Source organism: Struthio camelus, chromosome 12 (assembly GCF_040807025.1).
Source record: "Struthio camelus isolate bStrCam1 chromosome 12, bStrCam1.hap1, whole genome shotgun sequence".
NCBI classification, from domain to species: domain Eukaryota; kingdom Metazoa; phylum Chordata; class Aves; order Struthioniformes; family Struthionidae; genus Struthio; species Struthio camelus.
Window position 1 is genome coordinate 23,730,351 of NC_090953.1, and position 21,260 is coordinate 23,751,610.

At 58.7% G+C, this 21,260-nt stretch overlaps 2 protein-coding genes across 7 annotated transcripts; both read right to left on the reverse strand.

Annotated features, from left to right (window-relative positions):
- Positions 1 to 2,251: 2,251 nt before the first annotated feature.
- On the reverse strand, positions 2,252 to 7,305 carry ISLR (immunoglobulin superfamily containing leucine rich repeat). Of its 6 annotated transcripts, none has more exons than XM_068958671.1 (2): positions 7,056 to 7,199; positions 2,252 to 5,085 (listed from the first exon to the last, which is right to left on the reverse strand). In XM_068958671.1, exon 2 carries the CDS (start codon positions 5,075 to 5,077, stop codon positions 3,809 to 3,811), a length of 1,269 nt encoding a protein of 422 aa, XP_068814772.1. In that variant the 5' UTR covers positions 5,078 to 5,085; positions 7,056 to 7,199; the 3' UTR covers positions 2,252 to 3,808. The 6 variants fall into 6 exon arrangements, with proteins under 6 accessions (XP_068814772.1, XP_068814770.1, XP_009673992.1 ...); XM_068958669.1 differs by lacking the exon at positions 7,056 to 7,199 and adding an exon at positions 6,774 to 6,975; XM_009675697.2 differs by lacking the exon at positions 7,056 to 7,199 and adding an exon at positions 6,325 to 6,574 and having other exon boundaries at positions 2,264 to 5,085.
- A 5,820-nt stretch (positions 7,306 to 13,125) lies between these two features.
- ISLR2 (immunoglobulin superfamily containing leucine rich repeat 2) lies at positions 13,126 to 17,491 on the reverse strand. Its single transcript, XM_068958711.1, has 2 exons — positions 17,285 to 17,491; positions 13,126 to 16,654 (listed from the first exon to the last, which is right to left on the reverse strand). The coding sequence occupies exon 2, from the start codon at positions 16,645 to 16,647 to the stop codon at positions 14,551 to 14,553; it is 2,097 nt and encodes a 698-aa protein (XP_068814812.1). The 5' UTR covers positions 16,648 to 16,654; positions 17,285 to 17,491; the 3' UTR covers positions 13,126 to 14,550.
- Between the last annotated feature and the right edge of the window lie 3,769 nt (positions 17,492 to 21,260).

Genomic DNA, 21,260 nt, shown 5'->3' on the forward strand with positions numbered 1-21,260 from the left:
GCTCTTCCCAGCGCGGAGCAAGGCTGCTGTGCCGCCCGCTGGGCTCGAGGGGGTCGACGCTGCCGCGCGGCTTGAGCCCCTCGCCCCAGCGATCACCCTGTGCATGCGCGGAGCTGCCCTTTGCGGCGTTAGGTTTCGGTGACGTTTGATTAGCGTCTGGCACATAGTACAAAGCCCCCAAACAAACATCAGTGGCACCAGAGGCAGATCTCGTTCTTTTTAGTTCGGCGGGAGGCAAGAAGTAATTCCCGCTGGTTTCCTACCCTTGGGCTTTGGAGGGTGGGGGGTACCTGTATGTGTTTGCATGCCTGTGCACAGCACTCAGGAGAGCCAGGGTGCCTTGGAAATGCTGCCGGGGACAGCCGGATGTCCTGCGGGTGTCAGGCAAAGGGAGGGCGAGTGCCGGTGGCTCCTGCACCCGGAGTCAGGTCGCGCAGCGTGCAGAGGAGCTCGCCCCGAGGCGAGGGCCTGCATATGGAGAACGCTGCACCTCTCTCCCCCCGCAACCGGTCCTTTAGCACGGCCATGTGACTCAAAGCGCATCGCCTGGGACTTCGAGGGAGGCCCTGGTAATGCCTGAAATCTTCCCCAGCTCTGGGCCATGGGTGGAGCTGGATTTCTGCATCTGTTTGCACAGCAGCGCAGCCTTCCCTGCAGCTTCCCGGAGCTGTTTTGGCCAGCGCTGGGCTGGGCCGAGGTGAGGGATGACAGCCCTGTTGAGGAAGACAGGAGGTGGCTTCCTTTTTTTTTTTTCCTCTTGTTTTCTTTCCCCCCACTGACATAAGCGGTGTGCCCTGGGGGTGAGCAGAGCTGCTCTTGTTCACAGAGGCGTCTCGCCTTCTCTCTCTCCCCATTTAAACCATCCTGGCTTCAGGAGCAATCTCGATACGGCCATGAGGCAGTTGCTCCCTGGGGCTGGCTCTGTCCATTTTCTGTACGGTGGTGTCCAGCATCTCCCAGCTCTGCAGTGAACTGGGACAGCGGTGCCAAGTACGGGACTACCAGCTGCATCTAAAACTGGAGCTGCGAGGCAGAGCGCCCACTTCTTACGAACGAGAGATGCTTAATATCGCTAATAACCTGCTCCAAGGGCCAAGAGTAAACATGGAAACTTGGCGAATATGGAGCCATTTACCTTTCTGGAGACAGAACAGCAGAGCGCTTCAGCAAAGCAAGGGCTAACGGTGCCGGACGCGGGCGGCTCTGCGAGGTCTGCTCGTGCTGGGGTCAGGGGTGTTTAGTGTTGCTGCGCGGGCTGCAGAAAGGTGGGGTTTTTTTTTTTTTTTTGGGGGGGGGGAGTTGACAATTTGGTAATCTCGAAATGAAGCCAGAAGACTTTCTAGCATGGCTTATGGCTGTTGGGAGCCCACCTCTCCCTATTTTAATTCATATTCCCATCTCCAAACCAGGGCTGACATTGCAGGAGGAAGCACCCATGCCTGCCTCTTCCTGCGCAGGCTCAGGAGGGGGACACCAGTTTAAATAACATTGCGTTGACTGAGGGATGAGCTAGTTTGCGAGTCCAGAAAGATTGTGATTTAAAAGTTTTAAGTCCTATGAAACAAAATGTTCTCTTCCTGGCATTTAGCCTCCCAGCACTTGTGTCTGGGCTGGGATTTCTTTTACACCCTTTCTGCCTGTAATGGGAAAAATATGTGTCTGCCTCTTAGCATCAAAGGCCTTTCCTATGAGGAAGTGCTTGCTGTCTCTAGGCTGTGCGGTCTCCTCCTGCCTCTCTGGGCTTCAGCAGAGATCTTAGCGCGTGCATGTAACAGAGACCTGTTCCTGCAGGAAGCCTGGGGGTGAGGCAGGTGAGGAATAGCTCGAGTCCAGCCCATCCATGCCTATTTCTTTCCCAAAAGGGGGCGGTTGCAAATTGGCTGTAGATTGAAGCGTGGGGCTGCAGAGCTTGCACTGAGGCCCAGGAGCTCTGAGACGGCAGCTCTGCAGCGGTGTTTGCCGGCTCTGCCTTCCCCTGCCCATGCAGGCTGCGGAGAGCGAGGGGAGGGATTTCTGGGCACCCCGTGGCACCCCATGCCCTCCCTCCAGGGCTGTCGTGGGGGGACGCTACAGTGCCGGCTGGGTCCAGGAGGGTTTCAGGTGAGCTGCAGGGAAAGTAGGGTACTGCATCCCCCTCCCTGACCCATCCAGTGCTTAATAGTCACATGCAAACCCAGGTCTGTGGCGAGCTCTCGGGTGTCCTGGCTGGCGCTGGGTCTGGGGGGCTTGAGGGAAGCACAGAGGCAAGATGCACCATTTTTTTTAAAGCTATTTATTGTGCTTGGTACTTTGATATGTCCATACAGCTTTGGATACAAGGCAATGCTGGCTGCAGGAATCTCTGTATAGCTCCTACAGGACAAGCACTAGCAGAAGGCACGAGGAACGAGTACATTAGGCAGCAGGGAACGAGCCGTCCTGCAGGAGATGGGAGAACCTGCAGCCCTTCCCTTTGCAAGAGTCGGACTGTGCATCTCATGGTTGGGGGGGTGGAGAAGCTCAGAGGTTCCCCCATGAGACAACAGGCTCCCCCATGCCACCTGGGACACATGGGCACAGCATATACGTCCCATGTGGGAATGCTAAAGCGCTAAGGAGAATTGGGTTTATGGTGCTACAGGGCAGCTCATCCTCTCTGTGCTCCTGGCTTTCTAGCTACCAATCTTTCTTCCTGCCTCCCACAGCAGTTCCTCCTCCTCCAGCATTGAGCCCCTGCTCGGTTTCCCATCAGAGAGGAGCACTGAGAAGCAGTTTTGGTCTCTGGGCTCAGTTCCTCTCCTGTTGCTGAAGTCTCTGAGGCAGGCTTGGAGCCAGAGCTCAGTGGGTCCAGCCCAGCCAAGCATTTTGGACCGCAGGCTTCAATGGCAAAAGGGAGGTGAGAATCAGCCATGCCGTGTCTGGGAGAGGGTGGCAGGGCCTGATCCTGCAAAGCGCAGAGAGCCTCCATGCTGGAGGAGGGAGCAGACACCTTAGATGCTCCCAGGATCCAGCCAGCAGGAGCTGTTTGTGCTCCTACTGGGATGAAAACAGTGGAAAAGCTTCCACTGTTCTGAAAAAAGAGCCTGATTTGAGCCCGTGGCCGGGTACAACATGCCTTTGCTCCTCCTCAGAGTACCTGTACTGCTTCCATAGCACTGCTGTTATCTCTGTCCACCTAGAGCCACGTGCCTAGTGACCCCAGGACCCTGTACCAAGGCTATTTCTCCGATCTCAGACTGGCTTTTACACTCTTAGTGTTTAGCATGAAGTTGGTAGTAGGACATTAAGTGCCTGGCTAGCAAAGGGACCAGGTGTCCGGCCATCTGGCTCACTGTTGGGTTCTGATCTTTGCTTCCCTTATGTGCCGATGGACTGATGAGATCCTCTTTGTGAGATATCTCCTCTCCTCCCTCACTACTGTGCACTACTGCAGATGGAGGAGGGCTTGTGGTGGTAGAGATGGGCTCCCAAGTTGGGTACCATTTCCCCCATTTAGGGTGGCCTTTTTTCCTGCAGCCGTGCTTCGGACTTAGAGGGGAGTTAAGTCAGTAGGTGGCAGATTTGAACACCTGGAAGGAGGCAGGCATGGTGAAGATCTGCCCCCAGATCTGATTTCACTCTAGCTTGTTTGACGCTCTTGACTAACGGAGCCCAGCCCTGATTCCTATCTAACGAAGGGTTGAAATACCAGCCCTGGGCTTGAGTCTCAGATCCCCTTTGGCTCCTGACCTCCTGCAGTTCCCAGAAGCTCAGCAAACGCATGGCACTACGTGAAGATAAATGATACAGAAAGAGGGAAGACCCAAGGTGCTTTTTCCTCCTCCTTCCTTTAACAATAGAGAGCGATGCCCAAAGTCAGCAGGAGGGTCCCTAGCCAGACTTGAGGCACCACTCCTCCAGCCTTGCTCTTGGACTCCCTTGGCACGTGGTAAACAATCACCAGCTTTTCTCCAGCACCAGAGGGATCCAATTCATCCCCCTTGTAGCAGCTCCGGCCTCCCAGATGGCTGGCCTGGGGGGCGTTTCGGAGCAGGTCATCAGCTGGATTCTCTGACCCAGCCAAGGCCACATTGACTGAGACATCCCGCATGCCCACATCATTGACAGCTAGGCAGGTATAGATGCCTTCATCTTCCTTGCTGAAGTTGGGGATGGCCATGGTGCCATTCTTGAAGACCAAGAAGTGCTCTTGGCTCTGCTTGGCACGCCCAGGAGGCAGGATGTTTCCATCTCTTGCCACGTTGGGCCCGTTGATCTCAATGCTCCGGCTGGAGGTCTGGATCTTCCACCTGATCTCTGGTGGAGGATTGCCTGCCACGCTGCAGTGCAGAGTGAGGGTAAGGCCATCGTACATGACGGTGTTGTCCAGATTGGAGAGGTAGGTGAGCTGCACAGAAGGGGCGATGCAGTAGTGGTCAGGGATGTCTGTCACAGCCCTCCCTTTGAGCCTGCTGGGAGCCACGCACAGGATAGACCCTCCCTTGGTGATGGAGACAGAGGTGTTCTCAGTCCACTTCTTCAGCCAGAAGACCTTGCAGGAACAGTTGAAGGGGTTATTGAAGATCTGCAGCTGGGACAAGGAGGGCAGGTTGTCAAAAGTGCCCTCAGCCAGGGTGGTCAGGTCGTTGTCATTGAGCCACAGGGACCGCAGGTCCTTCAGGGAGTAGAATGCGTCCCGGGGCAGCCCAGCCAGGCGGTTGTTGTTCATCTTCAAGATCTGCAGGTCGCTGAGGTTGCGGAGATCTTTCCAAGGGAAATCCACGATCTTGTTGTGGCTCAGGTCCAGGTTCTTCAAATGCACCAACTGTGCAAAAGTGCCCGCCTCGATGGAGCTTATCTGGTTGTAGCCCAGCCACAGCGACTGCACTTCAGGAACCTCAGAGAAGGAGTTCTCCCAGAGCGAGCTGATCCTGTTGGCCGATAGGGTGAGGATCGTCACGCTGGGCAACAGACCCTCTGGCACCTCCTGCAGATCCTTGTAGGCACATTCTGCCAGCAGACGTCCATTCTTCTTTATGGAGCAAGCACAGGTCCTGGGGCAGGCCAGGCTGGACCTGAGGAGAGCAACAATGCCCAGGCAGCAGAGAAGTGGATTCATCGTTCCTCCTGGGAACAGAGACACGGAGGGGAATGAAGGGGATGCCATATTCTCTGTCTGCCTGGGACACCACTGTGGGGCTAGCTGAGTTGGGAATTTGCTTTTCCTTGCCAAGTAATAACAGGAAACAGCAAAGGACTGAAATATCCATGTGATTATCCACAGAAATTCAGCTGCTGTGGTAAGAAGGCTATTTAAAATATTCCCTAATCTGAGTAAGGCATTTCCATGCAAAGAGCAGAGCCTTCTACTACCTACATGAAAAGAGCTGGCCAGAAACTTCCCACTAAAACATTTCCTTCCCCCACTAGGAAATGTGTCTCTTCAATTAATCTTTCACAAAATGTCACCAACCTGGGACACTTTCCCCAGGTAAACATCCTGTTCTGGGAACCCTGTACCCCTTCAGATTTTGAATGGAAAGTTTTTTTTCTACCTGAACTCCTGGTTCACAGTTTATTCTATTTCTACTAAAACCAATCCCTCCAGGGCAGCAAAATACTTTCAGAAGCAGACTCAGCTGTCCTCTTTCCCCCAGCATGCTTGCAGGATTTGCAGCACACTTTCAGACCTCAAACCAACCCCAAATCTCCACATTATCCATGTCATGGAAAAAACAAACTCTAAATGGCTTTTTCTCAGCAAGAGAGATTGGGGTCCCAGGCTGCTGGAAGTCTTTAGAGCTAAATGTTTCTGGCTTCCAGTCTCAGAGCTAACTCCTTACTCCCCTTCTTGCTGTCTTGCCCTTGCCTGTCTCCTGCAAAGGGGACCTTGTATGCATACAGCTCCTGACATATGGTAGCTGTGTCCCACCATGCAAAGGTTAACTGCAGCTCTGCGAGGAGCTGGCAGTGAGACCCCTTTGTCCTGTAGGCAAGTTTCGCTGCTACTTCCATTTCCCAACCCTGTCATTTGGAGCAGGAGGGGGGAGATTTTATTGCCAATAAAGACACTGAATAAGAAGCCCTGCACAGCAACTGGGGGAGAAGGCTCAGTGTTGCAAAAGCTGGGGTGGAATGGCCAAACAGGGACACAGAGGGGCCCATCCTGCTCCTGTGGGCTCTGCAGGGACAGAAGGGAGCGGGACTGGGGTACAAGTGATGGGGAAGGATCCCAAAGGGCTCCTGTGAGCCAGAGGAAATGTGAGTGCCCAGCAGCTTGAGGAGGGCTGGATTCCTCTTGGCTGATGTTTTTAAAGCCCCTGGCTCCTTTAGTTTTCGGGTGCCTTTCGGAGGCCCTAGCCCTACCTGTCGGGTCAGGTGTTGGCTCCAGGTTTGCAGGAGCGGATCCCCTTCATCCCAGCCGCCACAGGCTGATCGGGCTAGCTCCGGGACACGCTGGTGACGCGGTCCCAGGGGCAGAGCCCTGTTGGTGCCCCAGCTGGGCTAGCCGAGGAGGGGTGGTGGTGCCGGGGGCCGCGCCGTGGGTGCTCCCCGGCCGCAGCTCCCGGCTCCGTCGCCTCCTTCCTCGCAGCCCCAGCGCCGGCCCCTCGATCCCAAAGCCCTTCCGCCAGCCTTCCCCCTCGGGGGCCCAGCTTCCCCCGGCGCTGCGCCGCGGCGGGGCAGCCCCCGCAGCCCGGGCTGGGCTCCCCGGCGCCGGCGGGGCTGCCCCACCACCAACACCCCCGGGACCGGCGGGGCTGCCCCCCCCGCCCGGGGGCCTGCCTGTCCCGGGAGCGCCCCGGAGGCTCACTTACCTCCTCCCCGGCTTCCTCGCTCGCTGCCCCGCGGCTGGTGAGGGCCGGGGGAGCCGGGGGGGCGGCGTAAGCACGGCCGGTTGGAGCAGCGCAGCGCGCATACCAGAGCCGTGAATAACCATCCCTCCCTTCCCCGGCCCATCGGCTCCGGCCCGGCCCCGGGCGAGCCCTGCTCGGGCACCGGCCCCCCGCTGCTCCCGGCCCGGCTGCGGGACCCGCGCCGCCCCCGGCCGCGGCCAGCCCGGCCCGCGCCCCGCGCCCCGGCCCCGCCTGTCCCTTCACCGGCACCAGCAGCTCCCGAGGGGGCTGGAGGCCAAGTCCTTTCTGCCCCGCCGCGGCTCCGGCGCTGGAGGCTGCAGCGAGCGGCGGAAGGGGCCGCGCTGGAGGCACCGCGGCTGCAGGCTCCCTCGGCCCGCACCGGGCTTCTCCTCCCCCTCCCCGTCCCCCGGGCCCTTTTGTTTTCCATGGCACCGACCCACACCAGAGCTCGCCTTCGTAGGCTCTGCGATCACAGGGAAAACAACTCCGGGCCTTCCCGCCCTCCTCCCAGTGAATTCCTGGTGGAGACGAACTGCTCCTGGCCCGGCTCTCTGTCCCGGGAGCTGTCGGGCTGCGCAGCTCCAGCCTGGGCAGGCAGGATGCTGCGCACAGCGCCCAAAGGCTCTGCAGCCCGGGGGTCCCAAACCTCACACCTCCAACTGCGGGGTTCTGTCCTCGCAGGGGACATCTTGGGGACATTAGGATGGTAGATGAGTGGCTTCTGATGGGAGAGGATGAGGGGAGAGGGCTGTCTGGTGAGTTGCCTCTCACAGCTTCTGTGTCTCAGAGGCCGGTGGGATGCCCTGCCGCAGGGCTGCGTGGGCTCGGGGCAAGGTGGGAAGGAGGGTGGGATGTGTTTGGGTTTGAGTAGTGTGGACTGGGGTGGTGTGACACCCACGGTCATCTTTCTGCCCTGCAATAAACTACTTGTAAAAGCTTTTAAAAGCAGATCAGGTGTGAGTTTGTCCTGCAGCCACTGTCCTCCTGCCTGGCAAGAGAACTCAGGCAGCCCATTGCTTCTTCCTTCAGGACAGACATGGCAGTCTGGGAGATCGGGGTACAGGGATGTCCCTGCTCCCTGCCTCATTCTGCCACATGTATCCACTGGCCAGCTGGGCATCTCTTGTAGGAAAGCCATCTGCTGCAGGGATGATGTTAGAACAACACCATGTGAGTTGCCCTCAGCCTGCAAGCACTGAGGTGCCCGGTGCTCAGAATTGTGCAGTGTTCAAAAACTTCTCCAGTCCTTCCCCAGGAGACCAGTGCAGCCCTGAGACAGGGGCCCAGGGTGGTGCAAAGATCTCTGTCCTTGGGGAGAATCCAACCCTATGTGGAAAAGGCCCTGAGCAACCTGATATATTCCTGAAGTTGGCCCTCTTTAGAGCATGGGTTTGGACCAGACCTTCCAGTGGTAGCTTCCAATCTGGATACCCTGTGTTCCTAAAGAGGAGGAGAAGGGGACGAACACGAAGCTCGATCATGAGCTCCCAACTATAGTAGAGGAAATGATAAACTCATTGTGACAATTCAGCAGGGCTCTTGCAGCTCTGTCCTTTTCCAAGATGAAACCTGCTGAGAAAGCCAAAGGAGGGGCAGGCTTGTGGCACATGCAGCTTTTGCAATCAGCCTGTGAAAGGTGAGGACTTGCCCAGGGAGCTTGGATTCAGCCCCCGTCACCTGAGATGGCAGATGGTAGTGATGCCCCATGGGCAGCCTTCACCCTGCTCAGCACCCTGGCACGATGTGGCCTCCCAGGCTTCCCACGTTGGCTCTGTAAGATGGGAAAACTCAGCCACAACACTAATTTCGGGAGACCCAGCCACAGCTCGCTGTCTTCACACTTGTGCTGACGCAACTGTCACTAAGGCCAGGCTGTGAACAGGACTGGGGTTAAAAATAGTGCCGTGCAAAGGAGAAGAGGATTATTTTGAATCTAGATCAGTTCATTGGGTGGGTTTACAGCATGGCTTTGACATGGCTGTGGGACTTGCAGGCTGCTGTGGATTGAGACAGGCAGCCAGGAGCAGGAATTTTCTGATTCACCCTTGAGACAAGGTTAAGGCAGCACAAACTCACTGTGGTGGGATCAGTACCTGCTTTGTAAGATATTATGGAGGGGCTGCATTCAATCCCTGGCCTTCTTGACTGTGATGCTTTGACAAGGCCAACGAGGGGTTATTTCCTGGCCCCCCTTTTCTCACTGCTCTGAAGCATGAGGCCCATGCTGGGGCTAAGTTGCAGCTATCCTGTTAGTTGCTCCAGTGAGCACTAAAACCTGGCAGTACACTAGTGTCAAAGACGCAGATTTGCCTTGTTCTTTCTCTGATCTTGCCACAGAAAGACCCTGTGGGTTGATATCGCTGGCTTCCCTGATCCTGGAGCACGTCGGACTGACGTCAGGCTGGAGATGCAAGGCCCTGATGGCAGAGCCTCTGATCCGCGCTTAGGGCTGCCTACCCACACTATGAAGTGACGTGGCCCACTGACCACACTGGCATGTCCTAATCAGCTTCTGAGGACATCTGGGAGGGTTCTGGGATTTTAAACCAGCGGAGGACACAGAACAAGAATGACTTCACAGGAACTGGCCTAATTCCACCTGCTTACATCAGTGAAGCAGATCAAAGATGCTGCTCTGGCTAATTCTACAGGGACCGTAGGACTTGCACTTCCTGGATCATTGCTGGAGGATTTTCATTTCATTTCACCCCCCTGGACACCATGGCTGTGGGGAAACAACAGTGTTACTGCTTCCATACAGGCTGTGGAGGCCCTAGGAGAGGTTTGGAGCTGCTGTTACTGTGCAGCTGCATTATCACACAGCCCTGCTTAGCCTCTTTGCAGCTGTGGGATTTTCACTGTCTTCTGCAGGGTCTCTGGCCCCTTCATCTGAATGACCCCCAGAAGGTGCGACCAAGGACCTTGCTTCAGTAGCAGTGGGTGAGATCTCTAATGTTGGGGGTGGCCATAACAAGGGGAAAACTGCGACATTATTTTGCCTTGAATTCTTGATCGGGGGTGAGGGATGATTTGCGGGCAGGAGGGGACAGGGGTGCAAGCCTCTCTATTTTGGGATTGCCATGGGCAAACGGTGCCATACAGCTTCACAAAGTTGAGGTACATTTGGTAGAGTGACTGTGATCACTACGTAAGTGCTTGTCAGCTGGGTCTGCATGGGTGCAAGGTGCTGTAGGTGGTTCAAAGAGCTTCACTCTTCTCTTTCCTAGTGGTCTGTCATCCTGAGGGAAAGGTCTGTCGTTGCCCAGCTGAAGGAAATGAAAAGCCCCTGGGGATCTGCAATGTTCCTTCCCCTGTGTGCTGCAGAGGGATACGGAGGGCTGAAGGCTGTGAGATGTGAGGGGCAGGAAGGAGGTGAGCAGTAGGTGGAGGTGTCTGCCCCAGCACCCAGCCAGGGCCTGAACAAGGCGGAGCAGGAAAGGTCTCAGGGGCCTCTTGCTCCCCAGGAGTTCCCCTGTGGTACCCCCAGCCTGCAAGCTACGCTTACGAAGCGGAGAGGAATGCAACCTCCGCGCTGGGTAACCAAAGGCAGATGGAGAGAGGAGGGAGGAATGCGTTGGGGTCAGCGCGGCTGGGCCGCTTCCTTCGCTGCTGCGGTCAGAGCCCTCGGAGGCCGAGGGCTGGGGTGCCAGGACGCAGCCCCCTGGGCCTCCCTGCCTGCCTCCCCCGGGTCCCGCTTGCTCCAGCCCTGGGACAGGAGAGCAGATGTCAGGCTAGGGGTGCAGCTGTGGGGAGAGCCGCTTGTTGCCCGTCGCTCATCACCCATCACCCACGGGAACATCCCACCACAGCTTGACATCAGAGCCGAGGGGAGGGAGGAGAGGTGGACGTTGCCCCCCGTGTACGGCACGGGTCCTGGCCGCTCCACCAGGCAAGCTCACTCCAAGAGGCAGGGGCCTTGGGCTGCAGGCTGTGCAGAAGGGTTAATGCCTTAGGAAGGGGCCGAGCCACACTGCCGCAACATGTTAACCCTTTCCAGGCAGCGCCAGCCGGCGGAAATGGCCCGTGGATACGGGAGCGTGGCAGGATGCGGAGTTCCATGCCCGACCCTTTCTCATGCCTTTGGCTATCCAGGCACTAATTAGTGCCCTCCTGAAGAGGAGCAAATCTCAGAGTAATCCAGCATTGGTAGGCATCTCATCATAGCGAGAGTCCCTATAGATACATTAGGCAGGGAAATCTATTACTCTCTAATTAAATGGAGACAAAAATGATTGTTCTTTTTCTATTCCTTGTATGTTTCAAAGCATAAAACTCAATTAAAGTGTATCCGCAGAAGGGGATTTGTCTACAGCGGGGATTCTCCATTTTGCATATGCTTTTAGAAACTGAGCAAACACCTGGGCCACCGTGGCAGTGCCTCAAATGCCTAGGATGTGGGGGCATTTCAGCGGGTGCCCCATACCCCCCCACCTCCTTGCTCATTGACGTCCTTTGTCTATCTTCTCTACGCTCCCTTTCTTTACCGTACGAAAAAGATGCAGAGCCAGCAGAGACTGGACTTAAAATAGAAAGCCGTCCTCTGAAGGAGGGAGAAATGTGTGTTTTCGGGGCGGGGGGGGAGGTGCTCCGCTGGGTTGCAGAAGCTGGCGTTTGGAGAGGGTGAGGGGTGTACCAGGGGGTGCCCGGCTCCTGCCCCGGCAGTGCCTGGGGCTGTGTGGTCGCTGTGCGGTGTCTGGGCAGAAACGGGGGTGCGTGTGTCCGTGTCCAGGTAGTGCAGCCCTCCCCTGCTCGCCAGGGCTTGTAGGTCTGGAGTTCACTGTCTTTCACCCCAGGTGCGCATCTCGCTGGCCCCTGTTGCAGAGGCAGTCGGAAGGTGGCTTGCAAACCCTGGGTACCGGTCAGGCATCCTGAGCCACCTCTGGTGCTGGTGCATGTGTGACTGTGCCTGCGTCGGGCTGGCGTTGTTTGTACAGCAGGACACCGCCTCTCAGAAAGGGACGCTATCTGTGTCACGGGCATGTAGCCGGGTAGCTCCAGAAAAGAGAGAGAATTAAAGCCAGCCTTAATCTTCTCGGTGTAATTGTGGGCTTAAAGCATCAGCAGGGTGAGAGGAGAGCGGTCCCGGGCAGGCTGGGCTGTGCTGGGCATACCCAAGCCCTCGCTGCGGGACTCCCCCGGCTGAAGGCACCGCGTGTGCAGTGGTGGGGACGCGGGTGGGCACGGGGGCTGGCACCACCCTGCCCAGGCAGCCCTGTCCTGCCGCCGGGACCCCCACCCGGCACCACGCATCCCCCAGCTGCGGCACTGCGGGGCAGGACGGCACCGGCAGTATATCCATATGCACACATGCATACAGAGTGCGCACGGGAGACAGGCGTTTGTGTGTGTGTGTGTGTGTGTGTGGACGGAGAGAGAACGTGCGTGTGTACACAGGTGGTGTAGGTGTATATAGCGTGTCTGTGTACATATAGTGAGCGTGCATATTGTATGTGCATAGATATATAGCACTTACGTAAATAGCATGTGTATGCTGTATGTATCACATGTATATATAGCATGTGCATGTTTATATAATGTGTATAGAGAGTGCGTGTGTATACGTGGTGTGTAAATATAGTGTGTGTGTTTGTATGTAGAAAGTGCATAGCGAGAGAGTGTGTACCATATGTAAAATATATATTTGATTTATTACATTTTCCTACATATTCTGTGTTTAAATGTATTTATAGTGTGTGTATAGTGTAAGTACATATAAAATGTGTGCTCATAGTTTGTTCATATAACATTTCTTTGTGTGTATACACAGCACGTATGTATAAAATGAGTGTGTACAGTGTATATATACACGTATTTAGTATCTGTGTACATAAATAGACTGTGTATATGTGTAAAAATATAGTGTGTGTGTATGTGTATATAAAGTGTGTGTGTGTGAATGGTGTGTGCATATATATGCTTACATATAAATATATATATACTGTGTGTATGCATGGAGTATGTATGGACATATATCTATATATTTTTATATACGTATTTATAGCAGGCATTATGCGTGTGTGTGTGCCTCCCTCGCACACGCAGAGCTCTCTTGCCTGTAGCTGCAGTGATGCTTCTCTCTGCCGTCTCCCGGCGGGTCGTACCACGCCGGGCTGGGCCGGGCCACCTCTCCCCGCCGCCCCGTCGCTGCGGCGAGCGGCGGCGGCGGCGGGTGAGGGCCGGGGACCCCGCTCTCCCCCGGAGCAGGCTCGGAGGAGGGAGCCGAGCGGCCGGTCGGGCCAGGAGCGCTCGGGGAGAGCAGGGCGACTGGGCGTAACCTCCCCCTCGTCCCCGGACAAGCAAGCAAGGAGCCGGCTCCACTTTCAATCCCTTTTATTGACTCTTTCACAGACAGAAGCGCGTAGAAAAAAAGACCGAGGTTCTCGTTGGCTCCAGGGCTCCTCCGGCTGTCCCGTCCCGTCCCGTCCCACCGGCGGGGCCGGGGTGCGCGGCGGCCCCTCGCCTCCCGGCCCGGCTCGCCCCCGCCGCCGGCGAGCGCCACAGACACATCTACGGTACAGACACTTCCTACAGCACGCTACTCTAGCCAACACACACGGAGGGAGAGCCGGCCGCCGCTCGGCCTCCCGCAGGGCCCCGCTGCGGAGACACCCGCGAGCAGGGCGGGGGGGGGGGGGGTGGGAAGGGGGGGGGAGCGCCCCTCCCGGCTGCGGCGCGGGGCTGGGAACTGTCCGGTCCGGGGGTCCTGAACGGCGCCGCGGGCCCCCACGGGGCGCCGCGAGGATCCACGGGGCGCGGCGCGCACCCGCGGGGCTCGGCGGGGACCGCGCCGGCGAGCGGCGGGGACCTGCTAAGCGCCGCGGGCAGCCACGGGGCAGGGCGGACACCCACGGGGAGTGGTAAAAATCCACAGGGCACAACGGGGACTGCCTCGGGAAGCAGCGGGGACCCGCCAGGCTCGGCGGGAACCCACTAGGCGCGGCAGGGATCCACGGGGAGTGGCGGGGACCCACTGAGTCGCGGCGGACACCCACGGGGAGCAGTGGGGACCCACAGGGACGCGGCGGAGACCCACGGGGTCGCGGCAGGGACCACATCGGAGAGCCGCGGGCACCCGCCGGGGCACGGTGGGGACCGCACCGGGGCACAGTCCGCACCCCACATACACCGGCACACGGCGGAGCCAGCGCACGGCGGGGCCGCTTGTTTTCAGAAAACGGTTTGGGAAATTTGGGGGTTTTGTTTTATCCATCTTTTCTCTCTTTTTTTCGTTCTTTTCCCTTAGGAGAAAAGAAAAGAAAGGGAGAACGGAGGGCAAAGGAAGAGGGAGGAGGAGGAAATCGTTGCAATACTGTAGCAAACCCGAGAGGGAAGACCGTCACCGGATCGCGGCTGTGCAGAGACCCCCGACGCCGACTGAATCCAAACGGAAACGAAATCGTGGGAGAAACGGCCCACCCCGATGCGAGCAGTCCTGGGCGAGGTCCCCTGCGCGGTGCCCGTGCGTTCACCCCTCTCCGAGGATCTGGTGTCTGATGGAGGAGGAAGAGGAAGAGGAAGAGGAGGGACGCACGGGTGTCGCTTAGGATTTTTCGTTCTTTCTTTTTCGTTCCTTGCTTGGAAGGAAGGAAGGAACGGCCCGACGGCTGCCCCGGCCGGCGGCCCCGGGCTGCGGCTCCCCAGCGGCGGGTCGGGCGGCGGGGAGGGCTGCCCGGGGCAGGCCGAGAGCGGCGGGGAGGCGGGAGCGGGGCGCGGGCGGCCGGCCGGCCGGCCGGCAGGCTCAGCGGGCCGGCTGCCTGTAGTTCCCGTTGATCTCCTGCGAGATGGTCACCGCCTCGGCGCCCAGGGGCAGCTTGTCGCTGTACTCGGAGCGGACCTCAAACTCCTCGGCGGTGGCTTTGGACTGCGACTCTGCCATGGAGCCGGCTGCCACGCTCTCGTCTCGCTCCAGCTCCGGAGCCCCTTCGGCTTCTCTCCTTCTCCTCCTCCTCCCTCCTTCGTCGTCCTCCTCCTCCTCGTCTTCTTCCTCAATGTCCCCTTCCCCCACCTCGCTAGGATTGTAGTTCTTCTCAGACTCCAGGTAGGAGGCGCGGGGGTCGAAGTCGGCAGCCATGTGCTTCTCCATCTGGTCCGGGTTCTGCGCTTTCATGATGAGCTTGTAAGTCTTCCCTTGGTACTTGGAGAGGAGGTGGCAGCATGTGGCACCCATTAGGGGTAGGGTGGCCAGGACCAGCAAGAAGATGCTCACGACAACAATGATGATGAGCGAGGGGATCTCTTTCTTGGTGGTGAAGACCACTTGGACCTGGCAGTCCTCCCCCAGGTAGGTGAGACACACAGAGTAGTTGGTACCGGGGTTCAAACCCTGGAACCAGTACGAGTTCACCCCTTCCTCGATCTTGGACCACTGGACCAAGGCGTGGCCCTGGCTGCTCTCCTGGCACAGGTAGAGCATTCTGAGGTGGACCTTCTCGGGCTGTGTGTAAGTGGGTGTGAGCTGCACCCTGGCATCACGCTCTGACACATCTAAGGCAATCACACCCAGATCGAAGGTGTGCTGCTTGAAGTCACCACTCTGGTTGAAGGCATGGTTGGAGATATACCTACTGGCCTGCGTGGAGCCGCACTTCTTCTCAAAGGGAGGAAGCTGGAAGGGCACTTGCCCTTCTCCCATAGATTCTGTCCCAGCCGCCGAGGATGGGTGGCTCTGACGGGTGGGGCTGAGAGGTTTGTTCCTCTCGTCTGGCATGAGCACACTGTTCTTTGCCCCTTTGGCCCCAGGCTTCCTGTCACCTGGCTGTGCCTTGCCCCCTGTGGGATCCCTCCCGGGCTGCAGCGGGTATTTCTGGGTCCCAGCCACAGCCACGTTAACCGAGGTCTGGTTGCTCCCCATTTCATTGGTGGCCAGGCAGGTGTAAGTGCCTTCCTCCCGCTTGCTCAGGTGAGGAATCACCAGGGTGCCATTCTTGAAGACCAGGAAGCGCTCCAGGTCCTGTTTGGGGAGGTCCTTCCCAGTGCTCTCTCTCGGGCTCCCTTTGATCTCCAGGGCTTGGCTGGAGGTACGGATCTTCCAGCTCACTTCAGGTGGGGGGTTGCCTGTCACAGCACAGTGCAGTGTCAGGGTGAAGCCATCAAAGAGCTCTGTGGTGTCCAGGTTAGGGAAATAGGTGAGCTGCACAGAAGGTGACATGCACTGCACGTCTGGGATTTTCCCCACTGGCACTCCTCGGAGCTGCTCTGGGAGGCTGCAAGTGATGGAGTCCTTCTCTGGGATGGAGATGAGTGTGCTATCCATCCACTTCTTCAGCCACTGGAGCTTGCAGGAGCAGTCGAAGGGGTTATTGTAGATCTGCAGGTGGGAGAGGGAACTAAGGGAGTCGAAGATACCTTCCGCAAGAACAGTGAACTTGTTGTTGTTGATGCGCAGGGACCGGAGGTCCTTGAGGGTGTGGAAGGCTCCCTGGGGCACCTGGGCCATGTGGTTATTGTTCATCTTGAGGAGCTGGAGGGCACTGAGGTTGTAGAGGTCCTGCCAGGGGAAGTCCACGATCTGGTTGTGGCTGATGTCGAGGTTTTTCAGTTGCACCAGGATGGCGAAGGTGCCGGGCTCGATCGAGCGGATGTCGTTGTGTGCCAGCCAGAGGGAGGTGACCTGAGTCACCTCCACAAAGGAGCGCCGCTGCAGCGAGGTGATCTTGTTGGCGGACAGGCTGAGGGTGGTCACGTTGGAGGGCAGCCCGGTGGGCACCACCTGGAGATCCTTGTAGGCGCAGTCGGCGAACTGGTGGGCGTACTTGTCCACACAGGCACAGGGCTCCGGGCACGCCCGGGCCAAGCCGAGCAGGGCCGCCAGCCACAGGCTCAGCAGCGGGGCCATCTCCCTCCTGCCGGGGAAGACAGGGGCCCTGAGGGCGCCCACCCGCCGCTCCGCGGGGCCCCCCCGGAGCGCAGCCCGGCGCGGTGCGGGCGCCGGCGGGGGCGCGGGTCTGGCCCGCCCGGCGGGACGCGGCTGGGCGGCGGCGGGGACGCGCCCGCCCGCGCCCCCTTTGTCCGCGCCCGGCTCCCCCGGCAGCCTCTCCTCTCGCCTCGCTTTTCGCCCTCTCCCGCCGCGCTTCTCCACTACCTCTCTTCCCCTCTCTCCTTCTCTTTCATTCTTTCTCCTTCCCTTTCTCTCTCCCGTTTTCTCTCTCGTTCCCCTCCGGCTCTTTCCCTCCCTTCCACTCTCTTTTTCTTTTCTTGTTTGCGCTCTTTCTCCTCCCCCTCCCTTGATCTCGTTTTCTTTCTTCTCCTTTTCTTTTCTCCTTTTCCTGTTATTTCTTTTCTCCGTTCTTTCCTTCTCCTTGCATCCTTTTTTTTCTCTCTTCTCCTCCCCACTTTCCTTCCCCTCTTCTCCTTCTCTCCCTAGTTTTCCCCTTCCCTATAGCTCTTTTTCTCCCTTTCTCCCTCCTCTCACCCCTGCCCAGTGCCCCCCGCCCCCCGCCTGGCCGCACCCGGGAGGTGACTCCGCGCCTTACCCGCTCCTAAGTGGCGTTAAGAAACACGCAGGACTTCACCTCGCCGGTACCGGTACTCCGCATCCTCCTCCTTAGCTCCGTGCGTGCGGCTCGTCCCGGCACGGCGGAGCCCCGAGGACCTTCGCGGACCGCGTCCGGGCACCCCGCCAGCCCGGATACGACGGTGATGGGCGCGGGAACGAGCCGAGAGCAGGCGCGGAGCGAAGCCAGGCGGCGGGGTGGGGTGGGGGGGGCGGCCGCCGCGGGGCCTCCCGCACCCCGCGCCTCGCCGGGCTGAGCTGCGCGCCGGAGCGGGGCCGTGCGGGCACTGCGCTGCCGAGCCGAGAGCTCAGCGAGGAATTAGCATTTCTGCCAGCCTCCCCCTCCTCACGGTTGCCCCCTCCCTCCTCGCCACCCCTTTCCCATCCCACCACCCACCCACCCCCGCTGCTCGCCAGCCTCCGCCGTGGAGACAGAACCCGGCTGGAGAGAGACAGCTCCTTCCCCGGTGCAGGGATAACCCCTACCCCCTCCCCAAAATCCCCAAACCAATCCCCCCCCACCAGACCAATGACTAAAACTCACATGCACTTGACGACAGCCGTGATCCAACCCCCCCCCCCACGCCTCCCCACTCCCTCCAGCCATCCCTCTTTCTCAATCCGGATTGCCTCCGCCCGATCTCACCGGCGGGGCCGGGATGTAAAACCTGTTGGGGAGGAGGGGGGGGGGGCAGCGCCGGGCTGTGCGGCGGCCTGCGGCAGCGAGGACCGGGGCTACCGCAGCCCGTCCCGGGGCCGAGCCGACCTTGTGCACGGCGGCGGCGGCTACTGGGAGGACCGGGCAGCCCCCCCCCCGCCCCCCAATCCTCACCCGAGCGCTGCCGCTGGGCGGGGGGCAGTGAGCGCTTTCGAGACGCCGGGGACGCGCCTAGTTTGGCCGAGTCCCCCCAGCCGTCCCCCGGCCTGCCAGCCCCCCAGCCCGGGCAATGCAATATTTATCAGGGCAATATGCTCCGGGTACCACCGCCTCCGCCCGTCCCGTCGCGGGTGGCTCCCTTCTGCAGCGCCTTAATTGAATGCAAATAGCTTTTAAGCACTTGAGCGTAGGGGGAAGGAAAGGCGGGGGGGGGGAGGTGAAGGGCTGCAATGGATTGCCCGGGACGTGGCTGCTCTCCTTCGTCTTCCTCCTGGAGGTTTAAACTCCTTGGAAAGACGCAGTAATGGCGAGACCCCCGTTTCCCCTCCGCAGCCCACGGGAGGCTTCGAGAAACGGTGGTGGGTAGTTTTATCTCGATGTGAGGGTTTGTCGTCCCCCCCCCAACACCAGCCCTGCCCTTTGCCTCTTCCCCCGCGATGTGAAACGCCATAAATAATTGATTTTATTAGGGGAATCGATTCCTCTGCTTTCCTCCCTCCCTGCATCCCTGCCTTCCTCTCCTGCGCTCCGGCGGCTGTGCCCGGGGAGCTCTGCCGGGGGCTGTCGGGGCCCGCGGAGGGTCACACGGGCCTCGGCTAGGGTCACCGCGGGACCCCCGGCCCGGGTCTGTCCTGGACCCGGCGCCTGCCCTCCCGCCCGGCTGTCTGTCGCGATGCGCCGCCGCGACAGCCGGCGGCCCCACCTAGAGCTACAGCCCGGCCCTGCGGCTACGTTCCCACCCGCGGGGGTGGGCCACGTCCCCCCGGTTCAGCGCCCCGGACACGCGTGGGGTGCGGATGCGAAGGGCTTCGGTGCGGGGCGCTGCAAACGCGGGGGCCGGAGCCAAGGAGCGCCGGGGGCTCCGGGGCTGGGCGGGGCCCTGGCTACCCCTCGGGGCGGCGGGGAGGGGGTCTCACCGCCTCCCTGCCGCTCGCAGGCGGTAAAAATCCTGGTCACTTCTCCCTGGGGCTTGACAGCCCCGGGACCTGCAGTCTCAGCACGGCCGAAGAGGAAAGCTCGGAGCCCAGCTCCACACCCCTGCCCCGAGGCCACGGGGATGGGGGCTCCCTTCTCCCCCCCTCCCCCCCCCAACCTCCGGACAACGAGAAGGCACTGACCTGGAGGGGGGAGTGAAGGGTGTCCGATAGCTGAAAGAGCAGAAGAGGGAAGTCCTTTGGCAGCTAAACAGCAAGTCTGATCCTCGATCCCAGCCCCAGCTACCTCTGCCCTCAGGACCTTCACAGCAGAGCCGTGTCTAAACCTTCTGAGCTGCCCAACATCATGTGTCCCATCGTGGCCCTGGGGCTGTGGACTGCCTGTGGGCAGGCGGTGGTCTGCAGGCCAGCCAGGGACAGGAGCTTTGTTGTGTGTGAGGCTCTTTCCCTGAGGGATGTGCAGGATCAATGAAGGATCCTGCCTGGGAGCCCTCTGCACAATCCCAGGCTGTGGACAGAAGTTCCCAACTCCAGGGGGCAACCCAGGGGCCCCACTGGCTTGTGGTCCAGTTCTGCGCCTGGTTCTGCCTCAAGGCTGCAGACAGACACACTAACATCATTTAACAAGCTGCAGTGGGCAAAGAAGCCCATTCTAGACGCCATCCCAGAGGATTCACTTTTAGCGCTTAAAAAGGTTCTAGTCTGGGCCGTATGGGGATGGGAATCACCATAATCCCACCAGCATGTGGGGCAGGAGAGCACAGCCCAGTTCAGTCTCCAGGGTGGCTCCCTCTTACCTCTTCCCTTACATTCAGGACAGAGATATGGACTCAGAGACAGTAGGAACCAACTGCAACCCAAGCCAGTGCCCCCCCAAAGTGCAGTACGGTGTCCCCGGGATCTGCAGGGGTGTGCAGGGGGCCCCAGATTGCCAACTGCCCCCCTGCACAGGGTACGCAGGAGAATCTGCGTACTGGTGCCCGGAGACCAACTCGGCTTCAGTTTCCTTCTGCGACGTGATCTGAGGGGTGTTGTGTGCCCAATGTCCACAGAGTCAGCAAAGTGTTTGGGCCGTGTGTGGCTGTGGGTTGCAGAAGAGCCTAAATGCCTAATTTCCATGCACATAAATGAACACTGACTGGCGTGTTGTCCTATGGTCACCTTCATTGCAGTTGTCAGCCGGCTTCCTGGCACAGCTTTGGCCCAGCACAATTAACACCTCCTAGACAAAGCCTCGGCATGGTTCAGGGGACAGTATGGTCCAGAATGTGTTCCAAACAGATGGACAAAGCCACATTGTTGCGGTGGAAGGAATTTTAGCTGTACGGGCACAAGACATACTGTGACACTGGACCTCCTGTCTAAGGCTTGGGTTTGTTTTATTTAGTGGCACAAGCTTAGCTGGGAGAGCCTCTGAATTTGCCTTCAGAATCAGAGATGCAGCCTTTATTCTGCCCACGCTAGAAGGACAGCAGTCTGTTACTCATTCTCCAGCCACAGCAAAAAGTGGTCTCCGTGTGACGGTGTAGCCAGCGCATATTTGGGGAGTTACAGGAGATTGCAGAGAAGGTAATAGGGAACAAGAAGGAAGCAGATGGGTTTCCTGCGCAAGGGGACAAGGGAGGGAAGGGGCTGGAGGCCTAGATTTCTCACCTTGCCTAGTGCACTTCTCCCTGAAGCAGGGAGAAGCCATGGGGGGAAATGAGGCATCAGGAGTGGATGAAGCCACTGCCTTGCAGACACTGGCCTTTCAGTCTCAATCCAGACTACTCTTGAGCAGAGAGAAGGAAAGCAGGAGGGAGGCATCACTTCACATCCTGCACAGATGATCTGTAGAGCAGTGTTTCACCTGCTGCTTGCCAGTGTGTCTCCATGTCTCCCTTTCTGCTGGAGCAGAGTTTGCAGTGCTGTTGTACGTTCAGCATCGGCTGTGGCTGGGCTGAGAGATGACTCATTCACTTTCCATCCCTGCAGCTGGCTTTTAGCCCAAGCATGCCCTCACCCTTACCATGACACTCTCCCAGGCACTAGCAATTTGAAGCTCAGGACATTCTTACATCAGACATTTGTATTTGTGTTTTATAGCCCCCCTTTTCCCCCATTCTGATCACTTTTTGACCGAGCCCTGTGGCAGGGAGTCCCAC